The sequence below is a fragment of the Mytilus trossulus genome, chromosome 7 (genome assembly GCF_036588685.1).
Source record: "Mytilus trossulus isolate FHL-02 chromosome 7, PNRI_Mtr1.1.1.hap1, whole genome shotgun sequence".
NCBI classification, from domain to species: domain Eukaryota; kingdom Metazoa; phylum Mollusca; class Bivalvia; order Mytilida; family Mytilidae; genus Mytilus; species Mytilus trossulus.
The window spans coordinates 60,799,471-60,821,367 of NC_086379.1; the positions used below are offsets into that span (position 1 = coordinate 60,799,471).

Below are 21,897 nucleotides of genomic sequence, written 5' to 3' on the forward strand. Positions count from 1 at the left end.
AATACAAAAATGCAGGTACATTAACAAGATAGTGGTATGTAAAATATAAGCATTGTTGATGCTGTGAGTTAGCCAACCTTAAGTTGATCACAAAAGTAGCATATCCATGCATGTAAACTTTTACATTATATAATTTCTTTTCAAGTTTTTATGCACCATTTATTATTATGTCACATTTATGGGCATTATGTTTTCTGGTCTGTGCATTTGTCTGTTCGTCCATTCATTTATCTGTTTGTTCATCCATCCATCTGTCAAACTTCAGGTTAAAGTTTTAGGTTAAAGTTTTTGGTCAAGGTAGTTTTTGATGAAGATGAAGTCTAATCAACTTGAAACTAAGTACACATGTTTCCTTTGATATGATCATCACAAACTACTTGCAACATAAATCATTAGCTAGTTTTTCATCATTAGGATTTAGGATGTGGCAAATTTTTACTATATAGTATATCATGAACATATCCATGTAAAAAAAAGTGTGTTTCTTTTGTTCTCTTAGGGTTATAGCAGATGAAAATAACAGAGTTGATGAGCATAATTCTTATAAACGATTACGTCAGAGTTCTCAACAGCCATTTAAAGTATCATTAGATAACTGCTTACAGTTATTCACCAAAGAAGAAACAGTAAGTTTAATTGTTGTTAAATATGCATTTTGGGGGATCATTTTCAATAATGCTTTATCTATTTACATACAATCTATAAATAAGAATAAAGCATACCCACAAAAAAAAACTTTGTAAAAAAATCACAGGAAAATATTTAGCTTTTCAGATTTTAAATTTATCAATCAATACAAAACATGTAGTTAGATTTAAAATTTGTATTGAAAAAATATTGAGCTATGCTTAAACACATTTTTAAATGAATCAGTTACAACTTTGAATTTAATGCTGATAAAATTAAAATAAAAAAGATATACATTAACATTAGATGACAATTTTATTATGTATGAATATATTTTAGTTAAGTGGAGATGATGCCTGGAATTGTCCTCATTGTCACAAATATCAACAAGCTGCAACCAAAACATTAGGACTATGGTCAGTTCCTAATGTTCTAGTCATACATCTAAAAAGGTTCAGACAGGTAGGTTGATCAATACTTTACCTATTGTTTTTAATGGGAAAAAAATAAGAAAAATTGAGATTGGAAATGGGAAATATGTCAAAGAGACAACAACCTGACCAAACAACAGAAAACAGAAGACCACCAATAAGTCTTCAACACAGAGAAAATTCCACATCCAGATGCATGCTTCAGCTGCCCTCTTAACAAAATGTATACTAGTTCAGTGATGATAGACGTCATACTAAACATCAAAATATATAAATGAACTAAAATTAAAATCATACAAGACTATAAACATAGGCCAGAGGCTCCTGACTTGGGACAGGCATGGAAATATAGTGGGGTTAAACATGTTTTGTGAAATATCAACCTTCCCCCTATACCTCTAGTCAATGTAGAAATAACAAACATACAGCAATACACACAGTAAAACTCAGCTTAAAAGAAGTCAGAGTCCAATGTCAGAATAGGTAACAAAAGAAACTAAACAAAAATGACAATGATACATAAATTAACATAGAACTACTAGTAGTTACTTACATGCTAGCCTCCAGACCTCACTTAAATTGATTTGTTGATTATGTCTTCATCATATGAATATTAAGCACAATCCCTCCCGTTAGGGGTTTAGTATCATACCATCATAAAATATATGAGAAGAACATAACCTGTATAATGCCAACAGCTGGTTGAGAATAAATATGTTTATTTCTGATGCAAAGACCCTATAAGATGCATACAACATCTAGATTTTGGATTGTTAGAGCTAAAATTTGTTTAACTACTTAAAAGAGCAGTATACTTGTCCTTGTATTTTTTTTTGGTAGTAATCCTTATTTGGCTTTTCTGTGAATGTAATTTTAATGTTATTTCCAACTTTATTATTGTGAAGTGAGTATTATATCTTGAGTATACATGTATTTTGTTTTTGCAGGTTGGTGCTAGAAGAAATAAACTAAATACATTAGTAGATTTCCCTGTTAGAGGTATGGACATGTCAGATCATATATTGCACAGGAATCAAGCTGGAATTGACCACAGCATTTATGATTTGTATGGGGTCTGCAATCACTATGGTAACATGTTAGGAGGTCATTATACAGGTAAAATCTTATATTAATTTTTCTATTATGAAAAATTACAATGCCTAACCATACACATTAGAGAAGTAGTCATGATCTCTTCAGAGGCTACATCTATGTCATATTTCTATTTTCATGAGAATATGGTTTCTATGATATCACTTTGATTAAGCATTGGTCATTATCTGTAATTGAAGGCTATATTGTATCATCTACATGTTTATTTTGGTTGGTTTGCTTCCTATAAACACCTATTAAAGACATTTTGGGCATCTCACATATTATACAGAAAAGGGATGCTATAGAGCTTGAAGTCCTAATGATTGGGTGTTTATATGACCTTTAAAACCATATTGTTTCATCTTAATGTTTTTTTGGGGCTATCTGAGTTTCTTTAACACCTCGGGTCCAGGTGGGAAATTTTCTTTACTGTATTAGATGACCAAAAAGTAGATACTAAATTACAATAAATAGCTTATTCTGATTGAATTGCAAATATAAGTATTAAAACCTCTTTGTCAACATCAAAGTAAACTCACTATAGAGAATTGATACTGCATACATATTTTATGACTAATCTTAACTGTGTTTGTAGATCAATTTATATGCAACATTTGTAAAATGTAAATAAAATACAAAATATATTTCAGCTTTTTGTAAAAATCCCCTGGATGGAAAATGGTATGAGTTTGATGATTCCAAAGTCAAATCTATTAGTGAAGCAGATGTGAAGAAATCATCAGCCTATTTATTGTTTTATCAGAAAAGAGGATCAAATTCAAAAATAACAGAAGGATTACAAAATAGAACTCACTGGATTTTCAAATTATGTCCTTCTCTTTCAAATGTCAATTCTAGTGACTTCAAAAGTGCTAAAGATGGTAGTCCACAAGATGAAAATTTACTCAGTGTTCAGAATTATGAAAATGAGGAAAAGGAAGGTTTATTTTCAAGACAGAACAGTGGACGAAGTGATTTGTCATCTAAAAGTGAAGAGAAAACTACTAGTAATTCGTCAAGTAGTTATGTGGGGAAATCTTTACCTCCAGTTCCTGCGGGACATGTATCTTCAAAACTAGTTCATAACCCACCAAATTCACAAGCACTGCCACCAGACTTGTTACAAAATGCTTTAAGTCAAACTTCTAAGTCAAAAGAAACACATTCTAACTATAGTCAGATGTCAACAAATGGGGAGACTAAGCATTGTATTCCTGATAGTTCGTTGGATGTGAATCTTAGGGTAAAACTACCTCCCAGTTCTGGGAATAAGCAATCTAACCTTAAGGTAGACTTGGTTGACAAGCCACCGTCTGGTAGGTCTAATTTGTACAATCGTCAGAATGCCTACCCACCATCAAAATCAGAAAAAGTACCCCCAATTCCACCTAGAACTGAACTCCCTGTAAAGAGTTATACACAAAATTACTCAAATGGTGCACCACAAAGTTTTAGTGCTAAAGTTGAAACATCTGACATTAAACAAAGGCCACAAAGAGATTCTAGTCAAAGATCGAGAGTTGCTCGGAACGATTCTGAGATACAAAAAAGTAAGATATCTCAACAAGATAAAGCATCCTATGATGAACTTGACAACAGAGTTTATTTAAAGGATCCTTCACCTCAACAACAAAGGAAGCAAACACCACAACAAAATAGGTCAAGATATGATGACATGGATTCTAGAGTTATTGTTAAAGATCCTTCTCCACAACAAAGTAAGTCAAGATATGATGACAGGGATTCTAGAGTTACTGTAAAAGATCCTTCTCCACAAACAAACAGACAGATTCCTACCCACTGGTCCACTCCTCAGCCTCCCCGAAAATGTACACAAGGTCAGCAGTCTTCAAAGTCGCCATTTAAAAGACAAAATTCAATTCCTGTTAAAAGGAGTTCAAGTACTAATAATAGATACTCAAGACTTCCTTCATCCAGATCTGAGGAAGATTTGCACACACAAACAATAGCACAACAGAGGGTATACGATGAGGAGATAAGTAAGTTTTATGGCTATTTTACAAAATTTTCCTTTGTTTTTGCTGACTGATGATTTTCTTTCTCAGTGTATTCAAGTGATATATAAGTTCTCTCAACAACAAAAAAAGTATCACTAGAATCTGAGGGCCCATATACCTGTCGTAAATTAACGTCGTCATAGATATAACAGCAATTAACAGATTATCATTGGTCGTCTCAACTTAATTGCTTTTCTCACTTTCCCTGTACCATCTTTGAGAGAAAATTAATCTTTTTGAGATAACCATAATATAGATTATAGTTGAGATGACTAATGATAATCTGTTTATCGCTATTTTACCTATGACGACGTTGTCAATTTCAATGTCAATTTCGTTAGCAACGCCATGTGACCTCCTTAGTTTCTAGCAATAATTTTTCCATCTCAAGCGAAAAACATGATATGAAAATTATCACAAAAAATGATCAAACTCAAAGGAAAAATGCACAAAATAGCGATAATTTATGATTATCATCAGGTTATGCTTTTTTTAGCTAACATTCAGTAACTGAAAACATATGCTATGTTTTAATCTATGATTGTTTTAAGGCAGTTGTATTTTATCAACTCTAAAGATTTTTATTGTGTGTCTTCAATTACATTTTGTAATTCAGTTATTGAGATGAAAAATGGAAGAGTTAAAAAAAAAAAAATTTAACCCATCTTTTGCAGAAATTTGTTTGTTTGTATTCAAAGTCAATTAAGTGGTGTGATGAGGAAACAAGGTTTGAAAATGATCTAGTTCTGATGATAAAAGCATTTGTGAATGGTCCTTTTTATGGCAACTCATAGACGTATTTTACCAAAAGAGTCTACACTGTTTGTACATATAAGGATTTCTAAGACACAAAACAACTCTCTGAGAAAAGTGTTTTGAAATCTGTAATTACATAAATGCCACTTTTAGAAATAAATAATAGAATTGCTCGAGCTCCTTTGCTTCTTTTACATGCATCTTCAAGGGTCTTGAAGGCTATTGTTAGTTTAGTATGATAAACTTTTGTGCCCCTTAGAGAAGGCAAATATTCATAATGATCAACCCTTAAAAGTCCAGGCGTTATAACCCTCAGAGAAATAACCTTTTAGGGTTGACAATTTTGGATATTCACCTTTTCTACTGTCCATAATTGTATATTAAATACTTTATGTTGACCCTTAGATATCTTTTTTAGTTTAGAATTTAAACTAAAAAAGATATCTAAGGGTAAAAAAATTAAAACTTGAAATGTGTTAATTTGTTAATTGGCTCATGATATGTTCATTGTATTTTATTTATCGGTTTAAATTTGAATTGAAAAAAAAAGTTCCATTATCGATCAATGTTTAAAGGAGAAGCTGAGCAATTCAATATTTTGAATATATAACAGAAATATTCTTGTATATAATAACTTGTGTTTTTCTTCTAGAAACTTTAAAGTGAATAAAGTGTGTTCAAATCCTGATAGCTTGATTGTATAGAAGAATGCAGAACCAATAGCATGCTTGATTTGGATTTGTCAGCATCACTTAAAAATTAATAAAGATTTATTAAAATATAAGAAACAAATATATAGATTTAAGATGTGGTATGAGTGCCATTGAGACAACTCTCCATCCAAGTCACAATTTATGAAAGTAAACCATTATAGGTTAAGGTATGGTCTTCAACACGGAGATCATATGAATAGATAAATCCTGAGAACAATATTAACATAACATATTATCATTACAGAAGCTGTGATTCCATGTAATAAAGGAGTTCACGACCTTATCAGTACATATAACAGGAAGGTTTCAGACACTGAACGAGATAGACCACCTGTAGCAACACTTAACAGGAGAACAGAACAGACAAGGTCTTCAAAGAGAGACGACTACAAAAGAAGTATAAGTTATCAAAATGCCAAAAACAACAAGGAACAGTTTGAACCTTTAATTCAATTTGACCTACCAGTACAACAAGTTTCAAATTCAAATGATGATGTATACAATGTGAAGAATAGACCACAGACAAAAAGAGGTAGTTATCATCAGAACCAGTCAGACAACTACTCATCATCCCATAATGGACTAGAGCATGATAGAATGCCCAAATCAAAAACGGATGATAATTTAGCCTATAATACTCCAGGCTCTAGAAAACCTGTGTATGAACCTAGCCCATCAGAATCCTCATCTTTTTCCGAAGATAATATGCCTCGTTACAAACCTCAGAAACATTTCGTTGTGAAGCCTAAAGAAAAGGTCAAGTCATTAAGGAAAGAGAAAATGTATTCACCTTGTATGAAAGAATCTTCTGTATGATGAAGTTATTTCTGTTATAAGATTTACAATGTGAAATGTACTGGTACCTGAATATTTTTTTTTACAGTTTCATGTCAGTGTTCTGTGTTTGAAAAGGTTCAGGATCATTCTTTGTGGGATGAAATAATTACAAATAGACAATACTCAGATCAATGCACAAATTATATCAAAGATATCATATAATCAATTTGACTACTTTTTCTTCTGACAGTATTTAGAGGGTTTTTTTTCAGCCACATTATAAATATTTGAGTCTTATTCTAAGACTTACATGATGTACATTATGAAATATGTTACAAATGGTTGTTTCTGCAATATTTCTACTGTTGACTTTTATCCCTTACTTTCAATCTCATAATTTTGTTCTTCTTTACTGTGGACCTCTTAAAGAAATGTACATAAGTGTACATATGTGTTAGATATGGTGCTAATCTTTTATAAAGATTGTGTATTCTGTACATTATATAAAAGACTATTTAGTTTATGAAACAGTATATCAGTATAATTTATTTTTCTTCTGAATGTTGAGCTTATTCACTATTTTTTCTGTTTTTTCTCTCCTGTAAAATTGATTTAAAAGTAGATTTATAGTATTTATTGCTTTTTGTAGTATTGGTATTAGTGTACCTTGAAGTAAACTAGGATGATGCATTTGTTTGTATTTAAGGCCAAGCATCTCCCCATTACAACTACTGCAGTGATATACAAATTATTTCATAAATCTAATGTTGAGATTGAAGTCCATTTCAGAACAAATATGATGTGAAGGGATGGTGGAATTTTGTATTGTTTTTTTTGTAGATATATATCTTTCCTAACACATCATGATAGATATTAAATTTTTGTTTCAACAGATTATGATTTCATTTCTTCTCAGTTATGCTTTAGTGGGTTAAAATTTCAATTTGATGATTTTTTTTAAAACACCAGTTTAATTTATTCTATTAGTAAACTATGATTTAGCCTTGATGATATTGTTGTTTATAATATATAGAGATAAAAACATATGAGTAGAAGATTTAAATTATGACTGAAAAATGGCAGGGTTTACCTCATGATCATTGACAAAAGTGGTCAAACTGAAAAAGTGTATTGTAACATAAAACTCCCAGGGGGTGGAAAAGGGGTTGGATATTGTGATCACAGACTTTTCTTTATTGAAGGAAAGACATTCTTAAGCAATTATTTTAGAATGCTTAGAGAGCATTTGAGTATTCTTATATATGTGAATTGTACAAGATATTATAATTATTTGATATTGTAAATATGGACAGTCATACATGGCATTATCTGTAAAGATCATTGGTGCAATTATTTGTATATTTTCATTCATTGTAGAGAAGGCCATTAAGCAAGTTACTAGTAATTGTTGTTGCTTTGTAACGAAAACTGTTATCTTATAGAGTTCATTAACATTAAATATTGTGATACTAATTGTATGACCTTTAATCTTAGATTTTGAAGGGCACTACATTAAAGACTAAGATCTATGATCATATTCAGTAGATCTATTAACAGGTAAAATTGTAAATTTCATTTAAATCATTTGGACAACTGATCATTTTCATTGAAATGCAAAGAAATATTGTCATTTTATGGTCTTAGTATAAGAAAAAGATTTTTTTCTTTTCAGGAAAAGGACTTTATTTTCATTAAATGTAATTGATTATTTTAATAAATTACTTTTGTAGTGATGTTTTGATTGACCATTCCATATCTGTATGATAGATTGGTTGTGAGGTTAATATTTGATTTTTTAAATGTTCTTATTTATATACATATACATTACACCATTCCAAGTGAGATATATGTGAGTAAGTCATGTACATATGAGTTTTATTTTAGAAAATCAAAATTTGTTAGAAGTTGTTATTGTTAATTATTATAGAACTTTTTGTTTTAGTCAACTTTTGATATGTGAGGAAATTTAATTGATCTGCAATTGAAGAAAAATATTTTAGTTTTTATTTCTTGGTAGATTTATTAATAAGGATTGTATGCAGGTGAATAACGATTAATTGTATCAAAAATAACTTCTCCACATCATGATTTATGATGAAATGTTATTGTAATGTGAATTAGGCCATATTAAAAACTATTTGGTTCTCGGAATAAATGTTCATGGCATCTTTTAATTTTCACAGTAAGAACTGTATTTTAAAGAAACATGAAGATATTTCTTGATAAATGATTAAAAATAACAGCTTTATTCTACTTATTTTTGGTTTTGCAAATGCACAGTGTGGATTTTAAGATGCTGTGCTCATGAGTACGCATCATACTGACCCATATTTATATTTCAGTTGTTTGTGAACCAAGTAATTTTTATTTGTCCTTTTAAGTCTTGTGCCATATTGTGATAATTTTAAGTGATCATATGCAATTGTTATAAAGAAATAAGTTGTATATTTTAATTTAGTTCAGTATTGTTTATTTTTATCTTGCCTGTAAAATCTAACAATTTCTATTTTATTATTTACAAATAATTACTAATTTATGTATCTTCTATCCATCAAAATGTTTATATCTGAAGAATTATTCACTTCAATATTTGTACATACTTCTTAGGAAGATTATATTACAGTTTATAATAAAAACATAAGGTGTCAAAGATTAACACTCAGATTTGTTTATATGGATGTTTTTGTACTACATATCTTCTAGTTACGGGTAATGGAAAAGTCTGAAAAATTAGAAAATGATTTCGTTGGTTAATTGTGGCATTATTGTGCAACATTTTTATTTCAATATAGCTAATTGAACTTATATAGAGCAGCCATGACATCTGAGCAAACTGTAAAGGCTGGTGTTGAAGTCATAAAACTTTGCTCAGTGCTCGGAGCACAAAAATCATGCTTGAAACATGAAATCCAGCATTTTGATTGGTTGATTCTCAAGTCTGAGTACACAAATTGTGCTCAAAAGTTTTATGAACACAAGGCCTGATGTTGATAAACAGCTCCAAGCATACTATTTGATTTAGCATGTGACATCATCATTAGCCAAATGTCTTCCCTTGGCAGCTATAAACTGACAGTTAATATTCTCTTGAACTGCTTTGCCCTGGTGTTACATCTTTTTTCTTTTTTTTTTAAACCAGGGCATTTAAGAAAATATCTAACATATACTTTTCGCCAGTTTGCCTTAAAGCTTATAAAATATTGCTACGATATCTATACAGACTTCACACCACAATTATTTTGACTACTATTTTTGTAAAAATAATAACACTTTAGAGAGTTATACTACAGTTTAAATCATATAACAATTGTTAGACATTTTCTCTGAAAAAAAGTTGAATGATGAGAGGAAAATTCTGATATTGTCTTGAAACATTAATTCTCCTAAAATAAACCAAGAAATACATACTTTATCAAATAAAAAACAAGAGAACAAAATCAGGAAGAAATAATCTATATTTAGAACATCACAAGCAAAGGGAAAAAATTGAGGTTTGAAGTCTTATAGTTATCTAACATGATAGTCAGGATACTACAAAAAAGAAGAATTACTTGAATTCATGAGCAAGACAAGCAATACAGATTCTTCTTATCATCTAGTTCTGCTATTAAAACTAATGTGTTAATTTCAAGAACAGCACATTAATAAATTTATTTTTAGTGTGTAAAATAATATGCAAAAATAGAATTGCATTTTCTTCATTATGGTTTTAAATGAACTAAAAATATGCTTATTTCTCTCTGTCAAGCTTTATTTGATATTAGACCAATGTAGGCTCATTTTCTTTTTATTGTCAACACACACTGGAATGTTGTTATTCATAGAAACAAGTGCTTGTATTAGAATCATTGATCATTGTATATAGCATACATATTATTTTAACATTCACATATCTATCATATCATATCTATTTACTTGTTTATTTTTATGGGGTTGTGTTTATTTTATTTTTATTTTTAGTTGATATATCTATATGATACAGTTGACGGAGTTGTACTACTGTTTTAAGTTTATTGATTGTAAAATCAAAATTATTTATTTCTTTGATAGAAAATTTAAGTATATGTTTAGAATCAGAAGCAACACTATTGGTTAGCATGTAATACAGTTTAAGATTAAGACTGCAAGATGTTTCTAAAATTCTTTACTCATTGAATTAACTCAAAATTGCATAAGCTGAAAGATGTTCTTTTTTTAAAGAAAAAAAGTTATCATAATAGAATTGTATTGGCAGCTTTAACAAAATTAAGAAGGGATTTTTTAAAAACTTTTTATCACTATAATTTTTGATTTTGTAAACAAAGATATTTTAATACTTTATAACACTGAATATCATCTTTTATCATTTAGTTTTACTGATTAAGTAAAGGTGTTTTATAATTTTCATTTTTTTTATGTAACTTTTAAATGATTTATTTTGATTTGTTAATTTTATTCCAATATTTAATAAGAATTATACAATACAAATCATTCCAAATTACACACAGATTAATATGATAAAGGCAATACTAATCATGAATCAGATTAATTGTTTACACTTATAGATCAGGATAATGTTTATTCATACAAATGGGGACCATGTTTACCTATAAAGATCAGAATCATGTTTAAACATATATTGCATGATCATGTTTATACATACCTATCATGATCATGTTTATACATATCTATCATGATCATGTTCATGTTTATACATACCTATCATGATCATATTTGTGCATACAGGTCAGAATAATGTTTACACATAAAGATCATGATCATGTTTAGACATCCCAATTATGATCATGTTGATACATATAGATCATGATCAAGTTGATACATAAATATAAGGATCATGTTTATACATAAAGATCATGATCATGTTTATACATACAGATCATGATGACCATGTTTATTCAGATCAGGATCATGTTTATGTATTCAGATTAACATCATGTTTATACACACAGATCAGGATCATGCATTGTACATGGCTTTTTATTTGTAATCATTTATTGTTATTATGTACACCTTATTGAATAAAATGTTAAACTTTTTATCTCTGCACTCTTATTTAAGTTATTAAAATCATGGTTTGAATATAGTCCAATGGATAGGATCTTTAATTTGGTTGAATAAAGGCAGCATGCCTTATCATTTTGTCATGGAGAATTTGGTAGAATGAAGACCATTCAATGATAATTATTTACCCCTTAAGCTGACTTTCAGGGTTAGGTTTGTTAGATGTTGCAAACTGTTTGGTCAATTTGCCGTTTCAAAATCTAATGCATTCTGGGTAATATTTTCAATATTTTACACCAAAATGTTGTGATTGGTTAAAAACATCCTAAACAATGGAAATTCAACCAATGAAGTGAAGTTATTTTTACAATCAACTATAGGTCATCATTCAGCCTTCAACAATGAGCAAACAATATACATTATAGTAAGCTTGAAAAGGCCCTGATATGACAAAATGTAAAATAATTCAAACATAAAAATATAATGACAAGATTTATGACATAAATAAACATGATTGTCAGTGCTTTACCCTTTCCTAGCCAGGGAGGGTAGTGTAGCGGCACAATATATAAACAAATTGTAAAAGTCAAATTGGCTTGAATTGTCAGATTGACACTTATATATTACAGTACAAATAACAATATCATTTATACCCATCTAAGAGCACTCACATTAACAGTTACTGACAGCTAGTTTAAAGGCAATAACAGCTAATAAATATATCTGGGTCCAGACTAAATTCCAAGCAAAAAACCTTATAGGCTAGGTTAATGTACAACATAATAAACAAAAATCAAATATGTGACATACAGACAAACAACAATCACATATTTACAGGCTCCAGTCTAGGGTCAGGCACATACAGAATGTGGAGGGGTTAAAGGTGCTTGTGAATGCTCAACCATCCTGTAAACTAGAAAAGTGATAAACCAGCACAATATAAGACAAACTGTAACTGTCAGAGTGACAGCAAACCGACTTTTTATGCCCCTGCCGTATTGAGGGGCATAAAGTTTTTCCTTATCTGTGTGTACGTCTGTCCCCAAGTTGGATTCAGTTCTCTAAAATTAGATTGCTTCAACCAAAGATTATGAAACTTATACAAATTGCTTATTACCACAAAACACAGACCAAGTTTGAATGTTGGTGGTGTCACATTTACCGTTTTAGAGTTATGCCCCTAAACAAATGAAAAAAATGCTGATTTTTTTATTTCATTCTCTAACTTTAGTTTGCCTCAACCAAATAATATTAAACTTATACACAATGCTATTACCACAAAATACAGATCAAGTTTGAAATTTGGTGGCGTAACTTCAATCATTCCAGTTCTGTTCTAAACATATCAACGATGTAATTGTTAAAATTAATTTTTAAAATTAGAGTTATCTTCCTTTGTCCATTAATGTAGCTAAATTAACAACCATTACTTTATACAATGCAATGTTTCACTCAAAAAAATTAAAACAATCTTTAACCTTCGGTGCTTACAAGCACTTTGATAATGATCTTAAGTTGTGTCCCTTTATAACTTTATATGATATGCAAGTGGGGCATCATCTGTGTCCCATGGAAACGTTCCTTTTTATTTAACATTTGATTGTATCCTGGCATTTTTAACATCACAAGGACCTCCAACTCCTAAAACAGTGAGAGTAACAATCATCAATATTGAACTTGACCTCTAATTTTTTATCAGTAACAACATATTAAAGTTTTAAAAGCTTTGGTTGAACATTCCATGAAATAAAGCATGGACCCCACTGGAAACACCATTTTTAAATCTTTCAAGAACAACAACTTCTGAAAGGTGAAAGTGTAAATTGTCAATGCTGACCTCCATTTTGTCATCAGTCACAATATATTAAATTTTGAAATGCTTTGGTTGTATGGTTTATGATATTAAGCATGGACACAACTGGAAAATCCTTTATGGTTGAGTCTCTAACTTGTCTCAGAAACCCAACATAGGAATAGTTATCTATCAGCAGCTGTGTTAACCAACTTCCTTAAAGCTTTATATTTTAGAAGATGGAAGACCTGGATGCTTCATACTTTATATAAAGATACCTTATTTTAGGAAATTTCCGAATGTCACATGTACATTGTCTTTGACCTCATTTTCATGGCTCTTTTATTTATTTCATGACTACTTGAAAACAATTTTTTTTGTAATATTAATTTCTCTCTTCTTATGATAACCAAATTTGGTATGTGCATACCTTGATAGTTCCTCATGCCTGTCAGGTACATGTCCAACTTGCAGGTGTCTTCTGACCTTGACCTCATTTTTATGGTTCAGTAGTTATAGTTAAGTTTTTGTGTTTGGTCTGTTTTGCTTATACTGTATGCAATAGGTCTACCAAATTTGGTGTATGGAATGCTTGTAAGGTGTATATGTCCAACTAGCAGTTGACATCTGACCTTGACCTTATTTTAATAGTTCAGTGGTCAAAGTTACCGGTAAGTTATTTTAAGTTTTGGTCTTATATTTCTAATACATTATGCAATAAGTCAACTACAATTTGTGATCGGATTTATTGTATGATTTACATGTCTGTTTCTCAGGTTTTATTTGACCATGACCTCATTTTCACAGTTCATTACTCAATGTTAAGTTTTTGTGTTTTGGTCTGTTAAACAATAAGCAATAGGTCAACTATATTTGTTGTAAGGAAGGGTTGTAAGCTGTATATGTCTGTTTGGCAGGTATCATCTGACTTTGACCTCATTTTGGTGGTTTATTGGTCAACCATTAGATTTCTTGGTTTAGTCTGTTTCTTATACCTGTAAGCAATGGGTCAGCTAAAAACAATATTTAGTGTATTGAATGGTTGTAAGGTGTTCATGTATTTTTCGTTTGGTTTATCTGACCATGACCTAATTTTCTTGGATCATGTAAAGTTTGTGTGATAGTTGTATTCAAAGTTTAATTACCTTTGTATTCATTTTGTTAATTTTACTAAAACTAAGGTTTAAGCTCTTTCAAGCAGCAACAGGGTACAGATCCAGAATGTATAGAAAATGTCAGAGTTGATGCACTTTGAACTTTGGAAGAGGGATGTGGGTTCCATCAGAATTAATTGTATTGACAATTTTAAGAAAAATAAATTGAAAGAAAGGTCACATCTGCCCAGGCATTATACATTGAACCTTGATCTGTTTTTCAGTTGGCAACAGCAGATCTTGATTTTTTTTGTTAAATTTACTCGCATCGTTTGATCCTGAGTGATACAAACTTAACATTTGGTATAGGCACCTGTTTAACCAGGAAGAATGTAGGTAAACCTTTAGAAACCTTTTGGTTTTTAGAGTCGTTTGGTTGTGTGTAATTGACATACACCCCACATTTTGTTGTATTCATATTCCAGACTCTTTATTGAAGCTAACCAGCACAACTCCTCAGCAGCAAAACAAGGGTAATATTTGTTATCTATAATCACAAGATAAAATCACAACTAAAGAAGAAAATACATTTATTTTCATATCACATGGAAATCTCATACATGGTTAAATTACAAACAATACTGGCAAGACTGTGTATAAAAATTTGATTTTTGACATAATAGAATAATAACAACTATTCAAGACACTTTCTGAAATTTGCAAACCAACTTTCACTCCTAAGCATCCAATTATATACACATATTTCATCCCCTAATCTACTAACACTAAACTAAACATTAGCCGAAATTATGCATCAATTCTTTGATATCATATTATTTGCCTTAAATTTTCCAATTGTGTTAGACATTTTCTTAAATGAAAAGGGACAGTTTATAAACAGAGCAATGGCTACATAAATAATTGTATCACTATTCAGGTACCGTAACAACATTACTCCACCAAGATAGAATTAGGTATTAGATTATTACTTCATTAAAACCCATGAAAAAATGAAATATTATAAGACGACTGTTTTAATAAAGGACTTCAGCAGACACTAGGACTTTGCTGGAAACCAAAGAAAAATGCAATAGCTCCATAAGTCTTCCATTCTCATTTGATAACAGTTTATATGAATACCTCAAAACAATCTTTTTATTTTTTTGATAAAATATAAATCTTTTTGATGGTTAATATGCTGTATAGCATTTATCTTAAGTAAGAAGTGGCACATTTACTCATCTATACAACACAAATATGGCGAGCCTTCAACATGTTAAAGTACAATTGTCTTTTAAGGTGACATCAACAGTGATTATGTTTTGAGATTCTTAGTGCTGACAAAAAGATCACAAACCTAATTGAGCAGGATTGCCTGAGCATTATTCATTTATTAAAAGTAATCATTATACTTTTAAATAAAAGATCTTAATTCAATGTTTGTTATTGTTAAGAAATACAATCAAAAGTTTTCTTGAAAATAACATAAAATTTACTGTAAGGTAAAATAACATGTGGTATGATTTACAATGAGACAACAATCCATTAAAAACAAAATAGGAGAAATTAAATATGTACCTGTCTTTAGGTTGCTGTTTAACTTAATACTTGGTCTCCATTGTTCATACTCTCAACTGTGATCAAACATCCTACTCAGGCCCATCAACAACAAATAAATTAACCCCTCCAAAAAACACCATTTATTGTTATGTTTACTTGGGGTGTGTTTGGATATACGCCTGAGGCTTCCAATGGTTAACCATAGGTACCTATGGTTTGATATTTTATACACAAAATACCAAACCATAGGTACCTATGGGTAACCATAGGAAGCCTCAGGCGTATATCCAAACACACCCTTGGATTAATTGAATTTAATTGCCTATATGTCTTAAAATCATAATTACTATACAGTTTGCAGTTAATATTAAAAATTGAAGTATGAGCAGGAAAGGACAGAGAGATTATCATCGTAGATTATTTAAACATTGCATATGATGTTGTTTGTATGCCAGTATATAAGATAATACAACCATGACATTTGTATTACATGAATATGATTTTTTTCTGAAAAATCAAAAACTTTTTTTAATGTCCTACATTCAAACCAGACCAAAAAATATAATTATAATTTGCTATATATTGATTTGCACATTTAGATTATTCCAATATAATGATTTTAATGAAGTTTTTAACTGAAGTGTACAGCCAGTTTGTTGTTGCTAAAACTTTGTATATTATTTGTTTTAAACAGAAGTTATTGCAGTTGAATAATCATTTTGATATCATCCTGATTGATAGATTGTTGCTTACCAAATGTACACAGTGTAAAATATTTCATGCTTATCTATAATGAAAAAAAAAAGATTTTGAATTGAGATTAAAGGCACAAAAATACTCATCACACATGGACATTTCAAATGTACATATTCTAACCAATTGTAGGATTATTTCAGAGGAAAATCATTGATTGGTTAGGATGAATAATCATCGATTTCTTCAAACATTGAGCATATGCAGGGAAAGTTAAGACGCTAGAGTTTAAACACATCTTTTGTCAAACCAGTCATAGAAATGAAAAATATTGAAAAAAGGGGTGTATGTTAAATAATCATTTAATTCATTTTTATCAATTTTTTTAAAATTTTGGAACAATTACTGTTAAATAGAAATATCTGTGACTATAATCTTAATGGTGTGTATCAACATTTGCATTGGTTTTTGGCCATGTTCATATCATACACAAACATCATATAAGGATAAAAGACTTTGCTTAAACAAAAAGTGTTTTATGACAAATAGACAGACAATTACAATATAGTATACTAATGAATCTATGAATAGGGCAGTAATATTTCAAATTCCCCCCACAAAAAAACACCCTTTGAAATACTGGTATAGTCTTTTTCTCAATCAACTCAAAAAGGTTTACTAATAGTTATAAAATACTACTTAAAAGGTTTTTTAAGACTTAGAGGACTATATACACACTATTTTAATACTTAAAATCATATTTTGAATTAACCTGTGTAACAAGCCACAGTATAGAAATGACCTACTCACAGATTTTTGTTAAAGAGGCTACATATTAACAAGTTTAATCCTTAAAATCATATTTTGAACTAACCCATGAAACAAAAGATTTTCAAATGAGTTCATAATTTCATTAACATTTTTTTATTACAATATAAAAGTTTTCTCCTATGAAAAGGTATCATCAACTCTTAGTTGATGCCTGATGAACCCAGTCTATAACTTCTGTCAATCCTTTACCATTAAAGGCACTTATTTCTAAAATTGTAATTTGATGTTTTGTATTCTGTCTAATATTGTCTATTCTCATCAAAGATTCCACTTCAAATCTTGACAAAGCTAAAGGCTGATCACTATAAAAAAAATAACATAAAAATCTTTTACTCTACTATCATTTCTGATAATGCTTGTGCCACATCAGACATATATAGTATAAAATTCTAATAAAATGAAAACATGTCAATTATTAATTTTTAATTCATACCATATTCAATGTTTTTTTCATACTTATCATATAAAAGAATATGTTGATGCTTCAGGTAAGTAATTATTAGTTGATAAAAATGTACATGTACAATTAAATAACCAGTTAAATTAGTGACAAATAGTATATGCCATGAAAAACATATCCAAACTTACTTTAGTATTTTTTTGAGGTCCTTTATAGCTTGCTGTTTGGTGTGACCAAAGGCTCTGTGTTGAAAACCGTACCTTGACTTTAGTTAAATAATTCACTTTTATAAATAGTGACTTGGATGAAGTTGTCTCATTTGGCACTCATACCACATCTTTCTATATCTATTGTCAGTATCTTATGGAAGAGGGATATGGAATGAGACAATATTCTGGAGATTCTTAAAGATTTTTTTTGAATTTTTTTGATTCAAGCTAATTAATGACTTTATACTGTATTGTGTAAACACATGTCTATTTCTGTCATTGACATAGATGTATACCCCAAATCTCTGTTTTCATATTTCAAAAACAAAGTTTTCATTACAGTATGTACATATATAGTTTAACTACAAACACTATCATTTGCACACACATACATTTTGTAACCATAATTACCCCTAATATCTATGAGTGTATTTATAAACAAACCTGTATTTTTTTATGATCATAGCATCTTTACCATAAACATTTTTCACTTACTAAGAACATAATTACTTACCTCTTATTCAGCAAAAGCAATATTGGAGTATTATGTACCGCAGTGTTATTAAGTACTGTCAGGAATTGTATACATGAGGCAGATATTTGTACTGTATTTGATATGTCTATCACAAACTGTAAAAAAGAATAATTTTTTTTTTTTCATAAAAACATTCTTCCAATTCTTTCGAACAGTAAAAAATTAAACAATTTCTATTCCACTTCATTACTGTTTGCACAAACAATGGACACATATATTTGATCATTCTGATGTTCAGTGGTTGTCATCTGTTTATGTGGTTCTTAGTGTTTCTCGTTAATTATATAGATAAGACTGCTGGTTTTCCTGTTTGAATGGTTTAACACTAGTATTTTTTGGGTCCCCTAATAGCTTGCTGTTCTGTATGATCCAAGGTTCCCTGTTGAAGGTCGCACCTTGACCTATAATGGTTTACTTTTATAAATTGTTACTCGGATTGAGAGTTGTCTCATTGGCACTCATACCACATCTTCCTATATCTATATGTTGATTCAATTTATCACTCAATTCTTAATGTTTTCGTGGTGCCACGGACAATGTTGCATTTCAAAAGTCAATCTCAAAATATTCATACTTTCTTCTTTTTAACTTTCACACTACATGCTGCTGTATACATTCTGTGTCACTTGGTTCTTTGCAATGTAATGAGATCCCAATTCATTCGAACTGTGCAAATTTTGAGAACTAACAATCTTTTCTGAACGGCTAAAGGTAAAAATAAGTTTAAGGAAAGATTTTAAACTTCTACAATAGAATTATGAAAATACAAATGTAACCTTCATAAAAATTAAAATTGAGAATGGAAATTGGGAATGTGTCAAAGAGACAACAACTTGACCAAAGAGCAGAAAAAACTCAAGGTCATAAGGCCATCAATGGTTCTTAACCCAGCGTAGAAATCGTACATTATTAGGTTCAGCTGGACTCTAAACAAAAATGTGTACTATTTCATTAAAAATAAATGTATAATACCAGAAAAATTTCCACTGTGAGGATAGAAATATATATTACCTACATGTACATGTATCACAAATTCCTACTTACAATCAATGCTGTTAAATCTTTAAGATAACTGTTCCATATAGGACACATGCATCCTCCAACCTCTCTTATAACAGTTTCTTGCTTCTTACCAGTAGGAACATTCACCAGATTGGTACCTACCTATATATCAAAAATGTAATTCATTATGAAATTTGCATTGTGTAATGTTGACCATGGGGAAATCAAAATATTCATGGTTAAACATTTCTTCTTCTCATTAGCCAGAATGCACTCTTAATAACCAAAAACACTTTGGAGCATGGCTTTCAATGACTTGCAGATAAATACTGTGATGCAGCAAACTCAATGAAACCATGTTGTTTTGTAACAAACATGACAAATAAAAATTAAAGTGATCTCTTGCTATGATTTTACAGAAAATAGATACAATGTATATGTGTATGTACAATGTAATGTTTATTTGATATATATATATTATTTTTTTTAAAGGTACATTGTAAATATAAATGTATCAGTCTACTTACAGTAGGAATAGTAGATGGGATCTCTCCAAGTTTGTCAATTTCTTTAACACTATCTGTGCAGGAGTTAAGGAATTTAAAAAATAGACAAAAGCATTCTAAATAATTACATCAAGTTTTCCAGCAAATGCAAATTACATGTATGAAATATGTCATCTATTGTTCCCTGGTATTCATAAATAACAAAACCTTACATGTACATGGGTTCCAAAAACATGCAGCAGTGAGTGTTGAATATCAGAGTTGAGGCTAATACTATCTTGATACCCTACAAGGCAACCTATTTTTATATATCAGTTGTTGTCCTGAAAACATTTTTTAAACTAATATTATGATAATTGATAAACATGTAAATACTTGTAATTTTTACATTTTCAAGTATATATCAAACATTACTTTTAAAGACAAATCTGCTTCATTGTATAATGGTCATCTCTGTTAACATCATAGGCAGATCCAGGGGGGCCCTGGGGGGCCCGGGCTCCCCCTTTCCTGGGAAAAATTTGGTTGATTATATAGAGAATCATTGAAGCATGACTGGAGTGGGCCCCCTCTTAGGTCAGTCAGCGGGCCCCCCCCCCTTAGAAAAAGTTCTGGATCCACCACTGAACATGGTCAAGAAAAACCTTATTGGTCACTTCACTCTCTTCTTGCCATGAAGTAATCACACCCAAAAATTCTGAATCTCAAGCACTCAACTGAAGGATAATCTCTTTCATAATGTTAAATTTCTCTCATGCTGACTTTATACATGTACATGTACTATGTAATAATTTCACCTGACTGATTGGGTTATTTCAAAAATAGCCTTGGCAAACACAACCAAGTAATTGTTATGCCTTGCCAAGGTCATGCCTTTCTCTGACTGGTTTTGACATCTTTACACTTAATCCATTAGATGTGTACTGACTATACTTTAGTCTGCAATGTTAGTAATTGATTTGTTATAAATTAGACTGTTACGTGTTAGCATTCTCAATAATTGTTTGTCAATTGAATAGGGCTCTTCACAAGTAGTTCAGCCAAATTGGATAGGGGCAGATTTTTACAAAGAGGTGGAAATAGCATGAAAGTAAGGGAAATCCTATGTGTGTTTCCAAGCAACTGCTCTGTTTTAATGATGTTTTCCCGTATTTTTCACACCATTTTTACCTCCATTATGAAATTCTGCCCCTATCTAAAATGACAGAACTAACTGTAAAGAGCCCTATTGTATCACATTTTTCATGTCAGGGCCTTTTAAAGCCAACAAAAAAGTATCAGATTTTTTTTTTCCTTTTCGAAGGTTGTAGGTTGGTTTATCATTGCGTAAAAACACTTCATTTGAACACTGGTGGGTATAGTTGGCTCATTAGAAATCGTACCACACCTTAATGTTAAAGATAGAATTCAACTTGTGCGAGTACGAAATGGCAAAGGTAAAAGATTTCATGCACCTAGGTTCAGATTATTTTTGAAATAAACATAGTGATTTCATGAATGTATAATTTTTATGTAACTATATCATACAATCATATTTTTTTGGACTGGAGTTTATATTTCTATTGTTACTGCTGGATGATTAGTCAACACAATCAAAGTCTGAAGGATACGAAAATTCTGAAGTCTTTTTAAAAGCAGAGTCTTCCCAACACCAGTTGGACCGATGATCAAGCACATTTTAATCACATAACAGTATCATGTTTTGTTGTGGGTAAAACAGTTGGAATGTTTACATCGCTTACGCCCATTACGAATAACATCCGGTAAAAACAAAATACATTATTTTCAAATACAATACGACATTTTATAATCAACATAATATTTTTATTTCATCAAAAATATTTTCGTAATTATGAA

General features: G+C 30.3%; 2 protein-coding genes across 3 annotated transcripts in view; one reads left to right on the plus strand and one right to left on the minus strand.

The window, feature by feature from the left end:
• Positions 1 to 11,455, plus strand: part of LOC134725461 (ubiquitin carboxyl-terminal hydrolase 43-like) — a 21,865-nt gene extending 10,410 nt beyond the window's left edge. Inside the window, exons 7-11 of one of the 2 annotated variants that reach the window (XM_063589287.1) lie at positions 500 to 626; positions 967 to 1,089; positions 2,006 to 2,174; positions 2,804 to 4,153; positions 5,885 to 11,455. In XM_063589287.1, the coding sequence (XP_063445357.1) occupies positions 500 to 626; positions 967 to 1,089; positions 2,006 to 2,174; positions 2,804 to 4,153; positions 5,885 to 6,456 (2,341 nt within the window). In that variant the 3' untranslated portion in view covers positions 6,457 to 11,455. The remainder of the gene's footprint in view (positions 1 to 499; positions 627 to 966; positions 1,090 to 2,005; positions 2,175 to 2,803; positions 4,154 to 5,884) is intronic. The other variant, XM_063589289.1, reaches the window with a different exon arrangement.
• A 5,001-nt stretch (positions 11,456 to 16,456) lies between these two features.
• Positions 16,457 to 21,803, minus strand: LOC134725464 (ADP-ribosylation factor-like protein 16). Its single transcript, XM_063589296.1, has 5 exons — positions 21,651 to 21,803; positions 20,062 to 20,114; positions 19,577 to 19,696; positions 18,512 to 18,627; positions 16,457 to 17,690 (listed from the first exon to the last, which is right to left on the minus strand). Exons 1-5 carry the CDS (start codon positions 21,715 to 21,717, stop codon positions 17,522 to 17,524), a joined length of 525 nt encoding a protein of 174 aa, XP_063445366.1. The 5' UTR covers positions 21,718 to 21,803; the 3' UTR covers positions 16,457 to 17,521.
• Between the last annotated feature and the right edge of the window lie 94 nt (positions 21,804 to 21,897).